Below are 21,754 nucleotides of genomic sequence, written 5' to 3'. Positions count from 1 at the left end.
TCCATAAAATTCCCAATTTGGATCTTTTATTTAGAAGCCAGGACTTCCATTACTAGAGCTGAAATATTTGATATGTGAAAAGGCCTCAAGCGTTACTCTGACAGGACTGATTTCCTCTTCCTCTTCCTCTTCGGTGTCACGTCCCTCAGTGTCTCTCCATCGCTTATGAAGGTCATGTGATCAACACTGTGATGCTGATGTCAGTAGTTCATGCATTTGTTTTTCTCACCTACAAAAGAGGAAACAGTATGTAACCATGTTTAGAGACGTGATGCATTCAAGAAGGACAAGGCAACTGACACATTAAAAAAACGTAATAGTTATCATGATAAAAACATTCAGATGAATCAATTCTGCTTCATCAGCGTGTTTAAAGTTCTTTATTTAACTTCCAGATTGCTATTAATGAGTAAATTGGAGTTTTATCAAGTGCACAGTTGGCGATGCTGGAGATGAAATGTGTGTTTTGACGTCACTGCTACTGCAATACCTTCCAGTGTTTTACAAGCTAGGATAGTTAGTCTGCATATGCAAATTAAAGTACAGTTATTAAAGCAATTATTTTCTCTGTTTCCTAAGAACAGGTTCCTTGTCATTACTATCTGTATGCAACTTATTGAAAATAGATATTCCCAAGTTTGAAAACATTATTACATGAGCATCTTTATTGACCAACGTAAAGTTTCTCTCGGCTTAACTTTTATGCCTTTAGACTAATGTTATTATAATGTAAAACTCTTCCTCTGCTCGATCTGCACTAGGTGAGGTGTCATAAGCTCATGTTAAAATATAATGTGTTAATCATGTGTCATTCAGAGTGTGAAAACGCCAATACTGGTTTCATCCTGATCATTTGTAGTGCTGTCACTGGTCACTGGTGTTGGTGAAACGGGTAAGAGCATGATTTTATAACTGTTCTGTCAAATATCTTAAGTGTGGGGGATTTATGGGAGATTGGTTGGGGCTAGTTGTCACAGGGCTGTGTCTCGGTAACTATATGGTTTAAAATCAAAAGTCCAATAGCACAATGTTTTCTCTAGCACTGTTTTGTATGTTGGTGACAAACACCTTACAACTTTAATATTTTAACAACAAGTAACTGTATAATACAGGGTGACTATATAATGAAAGCTGCTGTCAATCAAAGGGGACGGGGAAAGGCGTTAGACAGTTCCGTACTCAAGCAGTGCGGAAATGATGGTTGCTGTCATTTTCTTGCAGAAATAAAGATATTTCATTGATTTCTGTTTGACTTTAAGCTAAGAACTAGAGTGTATTTCTCTTTTAGTTTTCTGTTCAATCTCAAAATAGATGGTGCTCAATTTTCATAAGAAAAGGAAGATGAGGTCACTGATGCTACATTAGGTAACCCACACACTTGCACATGTGCATGCACAGCTATAGTCAAGATACAGGGGGTTTATGTTGAGCTAGTGTCTTCATCTGTGTTCTCTGAGCTTACAGACATTTCTCAGTAGATCAAAGTATCATAAAGTCTGCTCTGGAACAGACACAGCCCACTCTCTCTCAGAATCTCCCAGTGGCTTTTCTCCATGACAATTACTGCAATGAACGCAATAATGCCCTATTCGCACGGGATTAGTATTACCTGGTGACCTCTTGTAATTTGTAATAATTGCGGAGGTTGTCTGTGATCTCAATCCCGTGCGAATCGGTCATGTCTGTAATTTGTAAAGTAAAAATTCCCCCGCAAATGACCTACCATATTTCGGCGAACACCGAGGTCCTGTGATAATATTAGTCCCGTGCGAATCGGCATCTCTGTGATTTAACAGGGTGCCTATATAATTTTTTCAAGGTTTTTGTTTCCTGTGCGCTTTTTTATCCATCTTTCGTGAAGAATGGAGGTTGTGTTGGAGTGTTCTGATAGTATTTTGGGTGCTGGGTCATATCTATACACCATGATATGATACAACTATACAATTAGCAGAAAGAGAAAGCTGAAAACCATGATTAGATGGAGATGAATGAATGACATATATACTGTACATAGGCGTAATTTGCGGGTGGGACATGTCCCCACCACTTTTTGCTAAGGTCGATATTGTCCCCACCACTTTTGAAACATCTCGCGGCACGAATGTACCAATACAAATAAATAAAACATCTCCAGTTAACTAGCAGAGCATTCATTTAGTTCGTTTGTAAGAGGCGATCTAGCGCTGAAATGTGTTGTTTTTGAAATCAAGTGATCAAAGTGCTCGTTGCCGCTGCGATCAGTGGCGCGGATACTGTGTTCTCTTGTGGCTCGCGCACAGTCTTCACTCGGACGCGCGCTTCAATCCGTTGTGGAGACACACTATTCGTTCCGGTGAAATTACAAAAGAAAATGCATACAAACGTATGCTTGCCTTGATATACAACCACTGATAAACATAATCGGTTTTGATAAAAAAAAAAAAAAAAAACGAGTGTGGATTAGAACCTAGAACCTCTGACGCGCTTGGCTTCTTCCACTAGACCATTTTACTATACACTTTGTTTAACGGATTTATGTATTTATTCACGTGAAAATTCTCACCATAAACAACATTTATCAAACCTCATTAAACGACAAATTAAACCCAATGCACTATTTAAATCGATTGCTGGACATCGTAATGTTATTGTACATAAGCCTACATCGATTTATGATTTAGCATTCATAAATCCCCCCCTCCCCCGTTAAAACCCGTCCCACACCCACTTTTTAAAACAAAGTTACGCCACTGCATATAGCAGCATGCGGTGAGGAACATTCTTCTGTTATGATATATCATACAGCTAGACCTATAACGACAAGTCATTTCCAAGCAATAGCCTATTGACATCATATCCGGGAGATAAGTCAGTAAATTCGAGTAAAATCACAGGCTTCGGTTATCCCGTGCGAATGCGCCACACGAAATTCAGACGTGGGGGGGTAATTTCTAAATCACACGAGGTCCCCAGATAATACTAATCCCGTGCGAATAGTGCTTTTGATCTTAATCCCGTGCGAATCGGTCATGTCTGTAATTTGTAAAGTAAAAATTCCCCCGCAAATGACCAACCATATTTCGCCGAACACCGAGGTCCTGTGATAATATTAGTCCCGTGCGAATCGGCATCTCTGTGATTTGGCAGGTCGTTTATCATTTTTTCAAGGTTTTTGTTTCCTGTGCGCTTTTTTATCCATCTTTCGTGAAGAATGGAGGCTGCGTTTGAGTGTTTTGGTAGTATTTTGGGTGCTGGGTCATATCACTGTACACCATGATACGATACAACTATACAATTTGCAGAAAGAGAAAGCTGAAAACCATCAGAAGAGCAAAAACAAAAAGAATGATTAGATGATGGATGACATGTATAGCAGCATGCGGTGAGGAACATTCTTCTGCTTATGATATATCCTACAGTTAGACCTTTAATAACAACAATACATTTGCAAGCAATAGCCTATTAACATCATTTCCGGGAGATAAGTCAGTAAATTCGAGTAAAATCACAGGCTTCGCTGATCCCGTGCGAATGCGCCACACGAAATGAATCAGCGCACGACTCCTCAGCCCACTCTCTCTCAGAATCTCCCAGCTTCCCAGTGGCTTTTATCCGTTTCTCCAGTCCAATTACTGCATCAAGACACAGGTGTTTGTAGTTTTGCACTTGACCTGCTTACTCACCGCTCGTCTCCAGTCTCTCTATCCCGCTGCAGACTTCACTGAACCACACCGCCCTCGCCACAGACATATATACTGTATAATATATTTGATGAAACATCTAATGCAATGAGAATATGAAAAACTTAATGTGTAACAATGAGACAGAAACGACAAGACTTGCATAAACCACCAGGACTAGTCTTACAAGTTAGTCATCACATTTTTTCTTTAAAACTGTTCATAACTTTACGTCAGTTACATAAAAACGTACATTGGACTAATCTGATACCGAAAAGTAAGACTAACTGCTCTGATCTATCATTCTAGATCTTAAGACACTGTCATAAACATAATGGCTATATTTATGTAACTGTCCCTTTAAGTTGAAAAATAAGCCACTGTACATTTGTTGTAGGTGTTGATAGTGACATCAGTCAGAATGGCTCCTCCTCTTCCTCTGATCGTTCTTCTCATGATTCATGGTTAGTCAATGTAACACTTCAGAAACACTCAAGATACATTTGATACTGCAATGTTATATGCACAAGCTGCTGCTAAATTGTTCAGGATGAATTCTGTGTTTCAGGGGTTTCTAGTGCTGATTGGGGTGTGAGTTACAGTCCTTCACACATCTGTGCACTAAAGGACTCAACAGTGATAATGAGAAGCACTTATACATACCCTACTGGACATCAGATCATGAAAGTGTTCTGGACCAATAAGTCTATAAAGGGTGTTGAGCCTCCAGATCTTTCTGAGGACCCTGAATACAGTCAGAGGCTTCAGTATCTGGGAGATAAACAGCAGAACTGCACCATCAGACTGAGTCATGTGACACTGAAGGATTCACACATGTACTATTTCAGATTCACAACTGATAAAGATGGAAAATATATTGGTGATCCTGGAGTGACTCTTACTGTCACAGGTGACTTTGATGAGGTTTATCTCTTCTACTGTGCATTATGTTGAATAATAATCAGTGTATGACTGCAGCACTAGATATAATGTGTGTGTTGTGTTCAGATCTTCAGGTGGAGTCTCCTGAGAGAGTGACAGAGGGAGATTCAGTCACTCTGAGATGTAAAAGCAGCTGCGCTCTGACTGACAGAGCAACATTCATCTGGTACAGAAACTCACAGCCATTAACTGAGAGAAGAGACAGAAACAATGAACTCCTGCTGCAGTCAGTCAGAAGAGAGGATTCAGGCAGATATAGCTGTGCTGTAGACGGACACACTCACATCTCTCCTGCTGTTCAGCTCAATGTCATGTGTGAGTACAGATTCATTTAGTCTTTTTAAAATTAGGAGATTGTGTTTGAATTAGATGATTTAAGGTTTTATTTTTTGTCCTGTGTTAGATCCTCCAAAGAGCGTCTCAGTGTTCATCAGTCCATCTGGTGTAATAGTGGAGGGAGATTCAGTGACTCTGAACTGCATCAGTGACTCAAACCCTCCTGCAGAAATCAGCTGGTTTAAAGGAAAAACTTTTGTAGGATTTGGAAGAATCTTCAACATCTCAAAGATCAGCTCTGATGACAGTGGAGAATACAAGTGCAAGTCCAGAAATGAGCATGGAGAGAAATACTCTGTTACTGTGACTTTAAACGTCATGTGTGAGTTAATGATCACCTACATATTATTAAAAAACTTCAAATTCATAATTTTCTAGTATTTGTTATGCATTTTAATTTTTGTCTTTAGATCCTCCCAGGAGCATCTCGGTGTTGATGAGTGGATCTGGTGTAATAGTGGAGGGAGATTCAGTGACTCTGAACTGCATCAGTGACTCAAACCCTCCTGCAGAAATCAACTGGTTTAAAGGAGGAACGTTTGTAGGATCTGGAAGAATCTACAGCATCTCAAAGATCAGCTCTGATGACAGTGGAGAATACAAGTGCAAGTCCATCAATAAACATGGAGAGAAATACTCTGATGCTGTGACTTTAAACGTCATGTGTGAGTTTATTATAAAACATTAGATGCTAATTCTCTGTTTTGATTAATTTGGTTCATATTTGTCATTTTAAAAATGTGTCAGAGGTCTTAAATAATTTGGTGATTGTTATCAGATCCTCCCAGGAGCGTGTCAGTGTTGATGAGTGGATCTGGTGTAATAGTGGAGGGAGATTCAGTGACTCTGAACTGCATCAGTGACTCAAACCCTCCTGCTCTGAACTTCAGCTGGTTTAAGGAGAATGAACCCTCAGCTGTTGGATCTGGACAGAGTTTCAGTGCACTACAGAGTGGACTCTTCTACTGTCAGGCTCACAATCAACATGGATCTCAGAGATCAGACGCTGTAACTGTCACTGTTAAAGGTAGAGCGGCTCATATACTTACATTACTCTTTCTATAGTGACTCAAATGAATCTGTTCAGATGTTTTACTCTTTTGTCTCAGTTGCAGGACGTCTGGTGATATTATACATATCCATTGGAGGGGTTTGTGGAGCTGCAGTTATCATTACGATGTTAGTGATTTGGTAAGATGTGTGTCTGTGGTACTCTCTCGTGTGTGTGAATGAATGACTGAGTTAGAAAGTTGTGAATTCAGTGAGACGTCATGATGAACGTGAACTAAGGCAAAATTTCCCATCCTATCTTTCCACACTGACAGCTACTCAGTTAGTTATTGAATAATGAAATCTTAAGCTCATTACTGCAGTAAATCCTGAAGATAGACCAGATTTCATCACATTCAAAGTGGCAGTGCCACGTCCTAGAGAAATACCATTGGTTCAAATCATATCTGTGTATTAATCATCAAATAGGTTCTGATTGGTTGTAATTGTTTCAAATCATTGTCTTTAAAGGAGAAACAGGTGGATGAAAAAGAGAAATGACACACAGGAATCTCAGGTGAGAAATTTTTTTTTGGTTTTCAGTAGTTTACTAAATTCATTTGTAACTAAAAGTGAAAGTCTGAATTAGTGACTTTTTCTAGTGAGTTGTTTATAGACATTATTTATTTTCTCTTTATTCTGTTTTTTCTTTATTGGCAAAGATGAATTATTCCAGACCTGATCATGACAGACGTGACGCTTATGATGTTGAATTGAGTGATCCTGTGTATGAGAATGTAATGGTAAGTGTTTCTTACAGAAGACTAAACTCTCTTCACCTTTAGCCAAAAGAAATGAAACGCTCAATGCCAGTGTGAACATATCTATATTGACTAAGTATATGGGAATATAAATAACACACTCCTGTTTTTACTTTGTCTTCGTTCATAAAGGCTGCTCAACTTGATGATAGTAAACCTGAACTGGACTCGTCTCTGTATGAAAATCTTCGAGCAAGTAAGAATACCCACTAGATAGAGACAAAACCCAATCTATTAGCCTTTCCTCTTGACAAATGTTGTTGATGCTTTTATTGACATATTTTAATATTAATGTTTTCACTTTCTTTCTTTCTTATTCAGCCTAACAAGAAGAGGCTGTAGTGTTTTGGACACAGTAAATATTACAGCCTTTATGCATCTCTTTGTGGGAGGAGCCCTGAATGATTGACAGGAGTGTCATGATGATGTGTGACTGAAGTAATTAAGGGATCGTTTTATAGATGGATGTGTGATAATGAAAGTAAACAGTTAATGATTTATGTAAAACTGTGTAATCACTAGGCTGTGTGTTTCTCTTTATGCTTTTTTATCATGTATGAATTTTACTTCATTGAGATTATTAATGTTTTTGACCGTGAGTATCGGTATTGTTCATGTTTCCAATAAAATGCAGAAAAAAATAAGGCTCTAGTGTAAAATTCCACACTTTTCTGTCATTCAGTAAATCAAGAATAACAGCATAACAAATGTTAAAGACCAGTGCCGCTGCCAGCCATTTTGGTGCCCTAAGCATAATTCCTTTATGATGCCCCCCACCCCGACCCTGAGAAAAAAAAAACGTTTGTTTTTGCCAGTTTAACTTTTTATTACCAAACATATAACTCAATACCAATAACACAATAGCAGCATCGGCGACTGGAAATGTCTTTATTGCAGTGAGCGAGCCTGTTGTTACACCGTGTAACAACAGGCTCGCTCACTGCAATAAAGACATTTCCAGTCGCCTGAATTTCAGAGGGGAATGAGAAATGTGTGAGAAATTGAGATCGGCCCGGCCGCAGCGGGACTAGAACACTCTTTTCTCCTTTCGCCAGTGACGCACGGGAACCATAGAAACGGTGTCTGGGTGCAGGCGAGCGGGTTGTACAACGCGCTCGTCGGCTGCAAAATGCACGTCTGCAGTCGCCTTCCAGGGAACTGACAGAACGAAGCATTGGCGGCATAATTTATCTGCCGTTAGACCGGGATTCGAACACCGGTCTCCCGTGTGAAAAAACCTAGGATTCCGCCACTGAGCCACAGGGGGGAAACACAAAGGCTTTTAGATGCACGAGCATATAAAGAGCGTCAACATGTTTTCTTCGGCGTTTGCTTGCAGGCGTGCGTGTATTAAAAAACAGGCACGTTTGCTGCAGTATAGACATTTCCAGTCGCCTGATCAGGGAACTGAGACATGTGTGAGAAATGAGGTCAGTCCGGTCTCGACGGGACTGTAAACACTTTTCTCCTTTCGCCGGTGAGTGACGCGTGAATGGGGCGCAGGGGTAGGGTAGCTTTCTTGTAACGTAAAGAAAAACTAACCCCAACCATCCGCTTCCAGCCTCCCTTGTGAGCAGCGCAGTTTGCGCGGCTCGAACAGAGGGAGAGAGAAAGCCAGCCCCGTGACGGTCCGCTCCAGACATCCCCTGTGAACGGCGCGGTTGCGCGGCTCGAACAGAGGGAGAGCGGGCATCATCCCCCAAGCAGGCAAGGCAAGCGGGCGAACCGGCGAGCTTTGCGGCTTGGAAGGGCGGAGAAGCAGTCTCGGAGAAGGATGCCAGGTGAGTCCTCAGAGTCACCATAGGCAGTACCTAGCTCGCAGTGAGGGCAGTCGCCGTCAGCGAGCGCGAGAACTGCGTGTCCTCAGGAAAGGGGCGTCTTGAAAAAGAAGCCCGGCTCTTTTAGTGCAATGAGAGTGTGTGTCGCGGCGGCGAGCACACACAAAGCACAGTAGAAGAGAAAAGGATATAACGCCGGATAGCGCAGCAGGAAGGCGATGAAGGCGGCGCGGCCAGCAGCTTCTCGACTCGTCCCGCTGAAGTGCTTCTTCAACAGCGCGGCTTCTTCTCGGATCCAGCGATGTGAGTTGCTTCGCTGAAGGATGAAAAATCAGAGATATAAGGCCTGCGAGCGGTATTTATAGACCTAAGCCACGCCCGTTTCGGCGGGACGTGACGCAAGAGGGCGCGAAGCGCCCTCATTGGGTCTGACGTCACTCTAGGTCTCGCTCGATAGGCTTAAGCAGTTGCCAGCAGACCAGCCAATAGGCGCGCGAGCTGCCTCGCCTATGTCTGTATGCTGCCGCAACGCGTTTTACATTAATACAAAATTAAGGATAATTTTTTGGCTTCAGTATTCTCGTGGAAAAGGATTTTCCCCTAGCCTATTCATGCAAGACCAACTCCTATAGGCTTGAAGGGCGAAATATCCTGAAAAACTGTTGGCCAAAGTCACATTTTAATAACATATTTCAAATCAACATTCAAATATTACATGATCCATAAAGATTCATACATGTTGTTTCTGATGCTCAAAAAAAAAAGTGTTTATTTCAGGTTTGTCCAGAAAATTCCCAATCTGGATCTTTTATTTAGAAGCCAGGACTTCCATTACTAGAGCTGAAATATTTGGTATGTGAAAAGGCCTCAAGCGTTACTCTGACAGGACTGATTTCCTCTTCCTCTTCGGTGTGACGTCCCTCAGCGTCTCTCCATCGCTTCTGAAGGTCACGTGATCAACACTGTGATGCTGATGTCAGAAGTTCATGCATTTGGTTTTCTCACCTACAAAAGAGGAAACAGTATGTAACCATGTTTAGAGACATGATGCATTCAAGAAGGACAAGGCAACTGACACATTCAAAAAACGTAATAGTTATCATGATAAAAACATTCAGATGAATCAATTCTGCTTCATCAGCGTGTTTAAAGTTCTTTATTTAACTTCCAGATTGCTATTAATCAGTAAACTGGAGGTTTATCAAGTGCACAGTTGGCGATGCTGGAGATGAAATGTGTGTTTTGACGTCACTGCTACTGCAATACCTTCCAGTGTTTTACAAGCTAGGATAGTTAGTCTGCATATGCAAATTAAAGTACAGTTATTAAAGCAATTATTATCTCTGTTTCTTAAGAACATGTTCCTTGTCATTACAATATATTTGCAACTGATTAAATATAGATATTCCCAAGTTTGAAAACATTGTTACATGAGCATCTTCATGGACTGATGTAAAGTTGCTCTCAGTTTAATGTTTATGCCTTTAGTCTAATGTTGTCTGTTAAAACTCTTCCTCTGCTCGAGCTGCACTAGGTGAGGTGTCATAAGCTCATGTTAAAGTATAAGGTGTTAATCACGTGTCACTCAGAGTGTGAAAACAACAATACTGGTTTCATCCTGATCATTTGTAGTGCTGTCACTGGTCACTGGTGTTGGTGAAACGGGTAAGAGCATGATTTTATAACTGTTCTGTCAAATATCTTAAATGTGGGGGATTTATGGGAGATTGGTTGGGGCTAGTTGTCACAGGGCTGTGTCTCAGTAACTATATGGTTTAAAATCAAAAGTCCAATAGCACTGATCCATGCTGAACGTCATACCTTTTTAATGCATCACAAAGCAACTGACACACACTATGCACTTCAAGGCTGATCATATAACTTCCACCTCCTCATATAATTATTAATGTTGTTATTTTATTATTATTATCAATATGAGTATATTATAATTATCACTATTTACCTCTTTCAGTCTTATTATTACTACTACTATTATTATTATTATTGTAATATATATATATATATACTCCTTGTTTTTTTTTTTTTTTTTTTTCTCTTATTATTATTATTATTATTATTTGTCCTCTCCCTGATTTCCCAACCTCCCCTCACCTCTTCATTACTATCATTAATATCATTACTATCATTAATATTATTACTTATACTTTTGTTTTCATTACTATTATTACTGTTCTGATTTGTCCTTCTGTTATCTTATTATCATTACTATCAAGTATTTATACCATTGTCATGTTTCAAGTTGCTGATGTAGTAGTAGTAGCAGTTATGTAGTAGTAAAGATTGTAGTAGTAGTTGTGGTTGTAGTTGTAGCAGTTATTGTAGAAGTAGAGATTGTAGTGGTAGTTGTGGTTGTTGAAGTAGTAGTTGTAGTAGTAGACGTTATAGTATTTTTAGTAGTCACTCCTTACCACTGATTGATTTCTTTATATTTGTTTTATTTATATGTTATTTGTTTTCATATACTGACTTATACATGTTTATGTATGTATGTTTATTTGCATATATATATCTTTTTGTTTCTTTTTTTCCCTCTATCTCTTGTTCTTCAAAGTATGTACTGTGACACGTCCACCCAGTTACCTTTACATGCACACACGCACACACACAAACGCACGCATCTGTCAGTTCCTGACTGTATTGGTTTTGTTTTGCTTGTTTGTTTGTTTGTTTATTTGTTTTCCCTGTTTGTGATCCCAACTTATGTACGTCTTGCATATTCTTAAAAAAAAAAAAAAGTCCAATAGCACAATGTTTTCTCTAGCAGTGTTTTGTATGTTGGTGACAAACACCTTAAAAATTTAATATTTTAACAACAGATAACTGTATAATACAGGCTGACTATATAATGAAAGCTGCTGTCAATCAAAGGGGACGGGGAAAGGCTTTAGACAGTTCCATACTCAAGCAGTGCAAAAATGATGGTTGCTGTCATTTTCTTGCATAAATAAGAGTATTTCATTGATTTCTGTTTGACTTTAAGCTAAGAACTAGAGTGTATTTCTCTTTCAGTTTTCTGTTCAATCGCAAAATAGATGGTGCTCAATTTTCATTAGAAAAGGAAGATGAGGTCACTGATGCTACTTTAGGTAACCCACACACTTGCACATGTGCATGCACAGCTATAGTCAAGATACAGGGGGTTTATGTTGAGCTAGTGTCTTCATCTGTAGGTCCAAGAATAGGCTGAGGCTAGTGCTATTATTAGTTTAAAATTAATTGGCAAAAATCTAACCTTTCATTGAAGTAAAAGAATTCAAATTGGGGGGGAAATCACAGTATGAAATAAATGTTTTTCTCCAAAACACGTTGGCCACAATAGCCGCGTTTCCACTGTCGGGCCAGGGCCGGGCCGTGCTAGTGCGTGCCAGGGCCAGTCGCGTTTCCACTGTCACTTCTGGGGCTTGATCGGGGCTTACTCGGGGCCAACGGCCAGGATTCCTGGCCCGTCGAATACCTTGGGCCAAAGCGGGCCAGCTCGGGCTAGAGGAGTGGTTACCAACAGAGGAGGAGTTTACCGTTGGGAGACGGCAGCGCCGGATGATTCTGTCAGCATTAAAGACTTAAAAATAAAATAATTTAAATCGCGTTCATGTTTGAATGCCTTCTGTTTGTGATGCAAAAGACTATGCGCGCTAGCCGTTACCATAGTAAACATAGTAAACGCTTGAAGATACGCATAGTAAAAAAAACAACATAGCGAACGCTTGAAGAAATCAGACCAATCTTAAAGGCTATCACAGTCATGTTTATATTTTATCTGTCATAGCCTACGTCTCGTCTCTTAGACTATCAAAAAATAAAGTAACTTTTTTTTTCGGGAGCTTCCTCTGTTTCTCTGACTGAAAATATCTGTATGGGAGTCGAGAGAGTGCTAAAGCTCCTCAGGTCGTATGGCATGTATTTGTAGAAATTATAATTTTTTCTAAATGTGATGTAAATATGTCCTGTAACTAAGTTACCAGATAAAGAAACAGACGCGACTGAAAAAATAAGTGTGTCCTCTTTCTTTTGTGAAATAGACCTAACGGTAATTTATTTCTGAGTGACTAATGTGCAATTTTTACATAAATTAATTCATTATGATCAATGTATCACTTTTTATTGTAAACCTGTGGTAAAACATCGATGCTTGGGTTTTAAATATTCAAGTAGCTGCTAAACAAACAAACAAAAAAAAAGCTAGCAAACGGCCGCTTTTATCATGTTTGTTTTCAACGCTGTTTCCAGTGATTTCTGATTAGTTTTCTGATAAAACTTCCATGTGTTGGTGAAAAGATGGGTTAGTGTGACGTTGTTCCAGAGAGGCGTGTTACGGGCGTGTTTTAGTGAAGCGCTGTGGAGCTTCTGGCCCGACAGTGGAAACGCATGCCCGGTGCTATTGGCCCGAGGCTATTAGCCCGGCACGGCCCGTTTAAAGCCCTGGCCCGGCCCTGGCCCGACAGTGGAAACGCGGCTAATTATTCATACCACTAGAATGTTTTATGAATAAAATATCTCTGAAGTATATTCCTATTATTATTTACCTTTTGTCAGCACACCAGGGTGACTAGGAACATGAAATTGTCCAGCCATGACTTCTTGTTTCACAGGATTTTAAACATGAGGAAACACAAAGGCCAAATTCCCTTAATCATCCGTCACAATGAGTAAAACCAAATAATACAGTTCTGATTTGCAGCAAAAGATTGTTGAGCTTCACAAAATAGAAAGTGGCTGTAAGAAAATAGCTAAATAATTGAAAATCCCCATTTTGACCATCAGGGCAATAATTAAGAAGTTATAATCAAGTAAAGATGTTACAAATCTGCCAGGAAGAGGACGTGTGTCTATATTGTCTTAATGGACGGTGAGGAGGATGCTTTGAGTGGCCAAAGACTCTTCAAGGATCAAAGATGGAGAATTGCAGAGATTAGTTGAGTCTTGGGGTCAGAAAGCCTATAAAAAAAAAAACAAACAACCCCTACATCCCCACATGTTGTTTGGGAGGGTTTCAAGAAAAATGCTCCTCGCTCCTCCAAAAACAAACTCCAGCATATTCAGTGGTCAGACACGACTGGATCTTCAGACGGCACTGGGTTCTGTGGTCAGATCAAACTAAAAAAAGAGCTTTTTGGCAGCAAACATGCTAGATGGGTTTGATGCACACAAGGATAAAAAGTACCCCACGAAAGATCACATTTTTTGAATGAAAGATTTATTTTTTACAGCCATTTTTGATCATATTTACCGGGGGTATGAATACTTTCCGTACCCACTGTATGAAACTGTCCCTAAAAGTTGAAAAATAAGCCACTGTACATTTGTTGTAGGTGTTGATAGTGACATCACTCAGAATGGCTCCTCCTCTTCCTCTGATCGTTCTTCTCATGATTCATGGTTAGTCAATGCAACACTTCAGAAACACTCAAGATACATTTGATACTGCAATGTTATATGCACAAGCTGCTGCTAAATTGTTCAGGATGAATTCTGTGTTTCAGGGGTTTCTAGTGCTGATTGGGGTGTGAGTTACAGTCCTTCACACATCTGTGCACTAAAGGACTCAACAGTTATAATGAGCTGCACTTATAAATACCCTACTGGACATCAGATCAAGAAAGTGTTCTGGACAAAAGGCCCAATTCAAATGAAGTTAGGTGTTGAGCCTCTAGATCTGTCTAATGACCCTGAATACAGTCAGAGGCTTCAGTATCTGGGAGATAAACAGCAGAACTGCACCATCAGACTGAGTCATGTGACACTGAAGGATTCACACATGTACTATTTCAGATTCATCACTGATAATCCTGATGGAAAATATATTGGTATTCCAGGAGTGACTCTTACTGTCACAGGTGACTTTGGTGAGGTTTATCTCTTCTTCTGTGCATTATGTTGAATAATAATCAGTGTATGACAGCAGCACTAGATATAATGTGTGTGTTGTGTTCAGATCTTCAGGTGGAGTCTCCTAAGAGAGTGACAGAGGGAGATTCAGTCAATCTGAGATGTAAAAGCAGCTGCGCTCTGACTGACAGAACATTCATCTGGTACAGAAACTCACAGCCATTAACTGAGAGAAGAGACAGAAACAATGAACTCCTGCTGCAGTCAGTCAGAAGAGAGGATTCAGGCAGATATAGCTGTGCTGTAGACGGACACACTCACATCTCTCCTGCTGTTCAGCTCAATGTCATGTGTGAGTACAGATTCATTTAGTCTTTTTAAAATTAGGAGATTGTGTTTGAATTAGATGATTTAAGGTTTTATTTTTTGTCCTGTGTTAGATCCTCCAAAGAGCGTCTCAGTGTCCATCAGTCCATCTGGTGTAATAGTGGAGGGAGATTCAGTGACTCTGAACTGCATCAGTGACTCAAACCCTCCTGCAGAAATCAGATGGTTTAAAGGAAGAACTTTTGTAGGATCTGAAAGAATCTTCAGCATCTCAAAGATCAGCTCTGATGACAGTGGAGAATACAAGTGCAAGTCCATCAATGAACATGGAGAGAAATACTCTGATACTGTGACTTTAAACGTCATGTGTGAGTTTATTATAAAACATTAGATGCTAATTCTCTGTTTTGATTAATTTGGTTCATATTTGTCATTTTAAAAATGTGTCAGAGGTCTTAAATAATTCGGTGATTGTTATCAGATCCTCCCAGGAGCGTCTCAGTGTTGATGAGTGGATCTGGTGTAATAGTGGAGGGAGATTCAGTGACTCTGAACTGCATCAGTGACTCAAACCCTCCTGCTCTGAACTTCAGCTGGTTTAAGGAGAATGAAACCTCAGCTGTTGGATCTGGACAGAGTTTCAGTGCACTACAGAGTGGACGCTTCTACTGTCAGGCTCACAATCAACATGGATCTCAGAGATCAGACGCTGTAACTGTCACTGTTAAAGGTAGAGCGGCTCATATACTTACATTACTCTTTCTATAGTGACTCAAATGAATCTGTTCAGATGTTTTACTCTTTTGTCTCAGTTGCAGGACGTCTGGTGATATTATACATATCCATTGGAGGGGTTTGTGGAGCTGCAGTGATCATTTCGATGTTAGTGATTTGGTAAGATGTGTGTCTGTGGTACTCTCTCGTGTGTGTGAATGAATGACTGAGGTAGAAAGTTGTGAATTCAGTGAGACGTCATGATGAACGTGAACTAAGGCAAAATTTCCCATCCTATCTTTCCACACTGACAGCTACTCAGTTAGTTATTGAAGAACGAGATCTGAAGCTCATTTCTGCAGTAAATCCTGAAGATAGACCAGATTTCATCACATTCAAAGTGGCAGTGCCACGTCCTAGAGAAATACCATTGGTTCAAATCATATCTGTGTATTAATCATCAAATAGGTTCTGATTGGTTGTAATTGTTTCAAATCATTGTCTTTAAAGGAGAAACAGGTGGATGAAAAAGAGAAATGACACACAGGAATCTCAGGTGAGAAAAAATTATTTGGTTTTCAGTAGTTTACTAAATTCATTTGTAACTAAAAGTGAAAGTCTGAATTAGTGACTTTTTCTAGTGAGTTGTTTATAGACATTATTTATTTTCTCTTTATTCTGTTTTTTCTTTAATGGCAAAGATGAATCATCCCAGACCTGATCATGACAGACGCGACGCTTATGATGTTGAATTGAGTGATCCTGTGTATGAGAATGTAATGGTAAGTGTTTCCTACAGAAGACTAAACTCTCTTCACTTTTAGCCAAAAGGAATTAAACGCTCAATGTCAGTGTGAACATATCTATATTGACTAAGTATATGGGAATTTAAATAACACACTCCTGTTTTTACTTTGTCTTCATTCATAAAGGCTGCTCAACTTGATGATTGTAAACCCGAACTGGACTCGTCTCTGTATGAAAATCTTCGAGCAAGTAAGAATACCCACTAGATAGAGACAAAACCCAATCTATTAGCCTTTCCTCTTGACACATGTTGTTGATGCTTTTATTGACATATTTTAATATTAATGTTTTTACTTTCTTTCTTTCTTATTCAGACTAACAAGAAGAGGCTGTAGTGTTTTGGACACAGTAAATATTACAGCCTTTATGCATCTCTTTGTGGGAGGAGCCCTGAATGATTGACAGGAGTGTCATGATGACGTGTGACTGAAGTAATTAAGGGATCGTTTTATAGATGGATGTGTGATAATGAAAGTAACAGTTAATGATTTATGTAAAACTGTGTAATCACTAGGCTGTGTGTTTCTCTTTATGCTTTTTTATCATGTATGAATTTTACTTCATTGAGATTATTAATGTTTTTGACCGTGAGTATCGGTATTGTTCATGTTTCCAATAAAATGCAGAAAAAAATAAGGCTCTAGTGTAAAGTTCCACACTTTTCTGTCATTCAGTAAATCAAGAATAACAGCATAACAAATGTTAAAGACCAGTGCCGCTGCTAGCCATTTTGGTGTCCTAAGCATAATTCCTTTATGATGCCCCCCACCCCGACCCTGAGAAAAAAAAAAAACGTTTGTTTTTGCCAGTTTAACTTTTTATTACCAAACATATAACTCAATACCAATAATAACACAATAGCAGCATCACAGTATAAAACTTAAGAACACTAAAAAGAGAAAGTAAAATCTTCACAGCTTTGCTGACTTTGTAAACATATGTAGAATAGCCAACACACACTACACATTTGAAAGTGCAAACTTTTCTTCAGCAAATAGAATAGCAAAATAAAAAAAAATAAAAAAATAATCCAGACATGTTTTCCCAAATTCAGTGTCACTTTGAATAAATTACATTTATTAGACAAAATATTCAAACAAAGAATCTTATACCGGAAAAAATTATAAAACTGAAAGCATGGCAGCCAAGGAGTTCTCCCCCTTTACTCCTTATCAACTATTTGATAAATCTCATCTAATATAATATAAAAGCATAATAGATTGAGGTGCAATAATGCACACAATTCAACAGTAATGTTTGCTTTATATCATTCATAATGACATTTTATATTTTTTATATATATTTAACAGGAATTGTTAGCCTACCATGTGCACTGCACTGACTGCTAACGTTAACTGTTACTGAGAAAGTATTAACCACCGTCACGTCAAAATAAACCATAAACTACTGCTCAATATCTAAAGAAAGATAGTAAAGAAAGTAACAGCTAGCTGGCGTCAGTTATTTGTAAAATAGGTAATGTTTAACAGTAAAATCTCAATTTAGCTTGCACTGAAGTTATAAGTTACAGTGTTTCCCCTAGGTTTACAGGTTTTGGGGGGGGGGGGGGGGGGGTGGTGGTTTGGGGAAAATTGACACAGACGCTATCTATCTCTATCTATCTATCTATCTATCTGTCACATAAATTGGTTGTCTGGGAGGGTAATGGTTTGTAAAAGTTAAAAAATGTTAACATAAGATATCTCTTTAAAAAAATAAATAAACATATTTAAATCTTTTTAAAATTGACTTTTGCAAATAACCTTTGTTAAATTTATAGAAGTATTTGTTAATATTAATGGACCAGAGCTTAAATAGTTTTATTTTTTAACTAACAACTAAAAAAAGATTTATAAATACTAACCAATATATATATAAATTTTAAATGGGCTTTTTTTATGAGAAGTTTTTATTTCTATGATGCATTTATTGGAGAGAATAATCCTGTCAGACGCACCACTGCTGTGAACGTGCGTTCACGTAAACACAATTTAAACAATGTATTATTCAATACATTACTTCTATATAATTATATATTAAGTTGCTCAAGCAAGTGGTAAAATATTTAACCATGTACTTATATTAAAATCTTTTGTATTTAAATTTTAATACAATAAATCTTGCATGTCACAAAGAACTTGTTTTTCCACCTCCACGAATAAGACGAGTGTTGTTCATTATGTCGCCTTGTTGAGGTAAATTGTAGTTTTCCTTGCTTTAACTCAGTCTTAAAGTGAAAAAAGTAGTAATTAATTAAATAAATTTATGGTGAGATTACTACATTTTATTTAATTAATCGCACTTATGGTGAAATTACTACATTTTCAGGTCAATCGGTGTTCATTTTGACCACGAAACATGCGCTGTCACTTTAATTCAGCGTTTGCAGCACAGCAGAAATAGACTCGGTGCAGAAACGATCTCTGCACTGCTGTATACGCACCGCAACTGGAACAGATCGATCATCGACGGACTGCATCCTCGTGCAGTGTGAAAGCTCTGTTAACATGGGTACGGAAAAAAAATACTCACCGCAAACGAAATATATGTGAAACGGGCGTTAGACTTGGAGCAGGAGAGCTATTCCGGCTGCTACTCGCAGTAGAGCGAGTGTTGCCATCTTCAGTTCAGCGACACATTTCCAGCCGCGCGCTCTCTGTCCGCTAGTGCTCAACTGTATGTGACGCAAGTGTTTGTTTGTGTGTGAGTGTGCGCACTCATTGGGATAATTGTAAACACAGACAGAAAAGACATGCCATCGTGGAAATAAGATAAATAACATATTACTTAAGGGCCATTTAGGTTTTTTTTTTTTTTATAAAATAACAAATTGTAATCTGTCGCTATAAAGAAAATCAAATCAAATTTACTTGACCTCCAAGGGGGGCGGGGGGAGCCGTTAGGAGGGCGGGGCGCCCCCCTAATATAATGGTAGGGGAAACACTGAGTTATAATAACATAGTTTGCTTACCCTGGGTTTCCCCATGCTGCCTTGCGTGCAGCGCGATTTTATTCACGCTGCTAGGCAGCCTGGACACCATGGACCAGATTTTCCCCTCAAAAAGGGAACCAATCACAGAACGGGGAGGGAGCAGCAAGACGATGACGACGTCTATGCGACACACCGAAGCAGTTTGTTTATATCTATGGATCCAACATGGCATCAGACGCGAAGTTACCTTTCGATGCAGCCTTAAATAGTGTTCTAAGTAGTTTAGAACGCAAGTTTATTTCGTCTTCTTCCTCGTCGAGTTTCTGTCGCTCTACATACGTCATCTGGTATAATTGAAACGACTGGCTATGAGCACAGTACAGGCGCATTTGATAGACATTCGTAGCGCCCAATAAACTTCGTCAGGCGCACGCGCGAACAACCGGCACGGACCATCCAACGGGGGTGGTACTTTCTAGACTAGAGCAATTAAATGATCTTGTTCCCCCTTTTTTGTTACATATACATGGCTAAAATGTGCCTAATAATATTTCTATAGGCTAATGAAATAATAAAAGCATTATAATATATATATTTTTTTCATTAGGCTATTTTTGGTGCCCCCTCAGCACTTGGTGCCCTACACACAGCGCGTGATGCGCGTGGTGGGAGTGGCGGCGCTGTTAAATACCATTACACTTAGATAAAAAACTTTTGTTTTCTATAGTGCCTTTAAAGGAGCTTCTCAAAGCACTTACAGTATAAGACAATACAAGTAAAGTAATAAACAAAATACAAAATAAATCAAACAAAAAAGCATAGGTGGATTAAATAAACAAGAAACCTGCAATGATTACCACAATCAACAATAACCTAACTTTCCTAACCAAACCTAACAAAGTTTTTAAATGTGTTTTAAAAATTCCAAGCAATTCGCTTTTCTGCAGCTGAAAAGAATAGCATGGGGCGCAATTTTGCAATATCTCTGAGATATAAAAAAAAGAAGTCTTAACAACGTTTTGTACATGTCAAATGTCAATGGGGAATCAAAGATAACTCCTAGATTCCTTAATTTCTTCTGAAACTCAAATACAGAACCATCAGAACCACAGAACCAACCAAACAGGCGCCAATAAAAGTCATGTCATAAAAGTCATAACATTTGTGAGTCATAATTTTCAAAAATCAGATTGAAGTTGCTCAAAAAGATTACTAACAGAAAGATGGTTATGCAACTGTAAAGCTACAACTCATTCTAAAATTTTAGCCAAGAAAGGAAGATTTGACATAGGTCGATTAGTTATTTAAAGGCACACTAAGCAGTTTCTGTTTTTCTCAAACAGCGACCCCTAGAGTCCCTGTGGAGTACTTGTATTTAAAGTTACTGTCGTAAATACCACTCACACAGAGCCGTCGTATTCTTTTCCTTGACTCTTCCGACCGCGCTTTCTTCATTTTCTTCGTCGACTCAGTCATGATTCACGTCTGAAATGTGTGCTAGTGTCTTCCATAGAGGCTGCTTCATATGTTGTTGATGTACGAGACGTCGTGCCGTAAAGCAAGTCGTGATTCTGGCGAGATTTGTCTGGGCGCCACCTCTCAAACCTGCATTGGTGGTCCGGGTTTTGCCAGCGGCGAAGTAGCAGTGCTTCGCCTGTGCTTCACCCAAATATAGTCCCAAGTCAATATCTGCCTAGGAAATCGCCTAGTCTTTAATTTGCATTGCTATTTGTACTTGTTGTGAATACGCAGGCAACAAAAAGTAATTTTTTTTTTTTTTTTTTTTTTTACTTTTACTCATGACATGCTAGCTGGCAACAAAGGATTCCATTAATTATGCTAAGCTAAGCTAGCGGCGGCGCTGCCAAACTAAAACATTGCATGCACTGAGACAAAAATGCGTTTGCCCACCTATCTAAATGTAGGAAAGACGGTGAATAAGCCCTATTTCAAAAAACGGTGGAGTGTTCCTTTAAGGATTCATTAATTATGTTAAGCACTGCAGGGCACAAATGCTCAAAACAAGACTTAAACAAACCAATAGGAAGGGAATCAAGTATGCAAGTAGTAACTTTCATATCTGAACTGTAACAAGTGAGGCAAAATCAGGTTGCACAAAATTCTGAAAACAGGGCACCCGAAAAACTTGCCGCACTTGTCACAAGTTTGTCCTGTCTTGTTTTGCACTTGGGTGTTTGTTATGTTGAGCCATGTGCTCGTGTTCATTGTTAGCCCCGCCCTTCTTGTTATCTTGTTATTGGTTTAATTAATTTCACCTGTTGTCATCGTTGCCTTCTTTTGTTTGCCTCCCTATTTAGTCTCCTTGTGTCTGTTGTACTGTGCTGTTACGTTGTCTAATGTTCTGGTGTTTTGTTTCCAGTGTTTAAGTTTGTTAATATATTCTAGTGTTTTCCCCCGCGTGGGAGTTTTGTTTTGTTCTTGTATTTTTGCCTTTTCCTTTATTAAATTCCTATTTTTCTGCAATTGAGTCCTCAGTTTTGTTTTTGAACCGATCGTGACAGCACTCGCATTATAACTAAAGGAGAGAAAGGTTGTTGTTATAGCAAGGAGCAGAGCGGGTATACTTGATTTCACGGACCT

General features: G+C 39.0%; 2 protein-coding genes and 1 long non-coding RNA gene across 3 annotated transcripts in view; all 3 read left to right on the top strand.

The window, feature by feature from the left end:
* Window positions 1-4,080: 4,080 nt before the first annotated feature.
* On the top strand, window positions 4,081-7,380 carry LOC311279663 (B-cell receptor CD22-like; the record flags this gene model as incomplete). Its single annotated transcript, XM_084391299.1, has 11 exons — window positions 4,081-4,123; window positions 4,228-4,569; window positions 4,668-4,916; window positions 5,005-5,259; window positions 5,348-5,602; window positions 5,716-5,964; window positions 6,047-6,128; window positions 6,459-6,504; window positions 6,650-6,730; window positions 6,881-6,944; window positions 7,070-7,380. 11 exons carry the CDS (start codon window positions 4,081-4,083, stop codon window positions 7,072-7,074), a joined length of 1,671 nt encoding a protein of 556 aa, XP_084247425.1. The 3' UTR covers window positions 7,075-7,380.
* A 6,721-nt stretch (window positions 7,381-14,101) lies between these two features.
* The window catches only part of LOC311279655 (B-cell receptor CD22-like), a gene marked incomplete at its 5' end in the record, with an annotated part of 135,156 nt that continues 127,503 nt past the window's right edge, over window positions 14,102-21,754 (top strand). The window contains 4 exons of the mRNA XM_084391290.1: window positions 14,102-14,381; window positions 14,480-14,725; window positions 14,814-15,068; window positions 15,182-15,430. Coding sequence (XP_084247416.1) covers window positions 14,102-14,381; window positions 14,480-14,725; window positions 14,814-15,068; window positions 15,182-15,430 — 1,030 coding nt within the window. The remainder of the gene's footprint in view (window positions 14,382-14,479; window positions 14,726-14,813; window positions 15,069-15,181; window positions 15,431-21,754) is intronic.
* On the top strand, window positions 15,924-16,692 carry LOC311280839. Its single transcript, XR_014625734.1, has 4 exons — window positions 15,924-15,970; window positions 16,116-16,196; window positions 16,347-16,410; window positions 16,536-16,692. It is a non-coding gene; the product is annotated as an uncharacterized lncRNA (long non-coding RNA).

This window comes from Rutilus rutilus, assembly GCF_951802725.1.
Source record: "Rutilus rutilus genome assembly, chromosome: 2".
Classification (NCBI taxonomy): domain Eukaryota; kingdom Metazoa; phylum Chordata; class Actinopteri; order Cypriniformes; family Leuciscidae; genus Rutilus; species Rutilus rutilus.
This window is presented reverse-complemented; position numbering and strand designations above follow the sequence as displayed.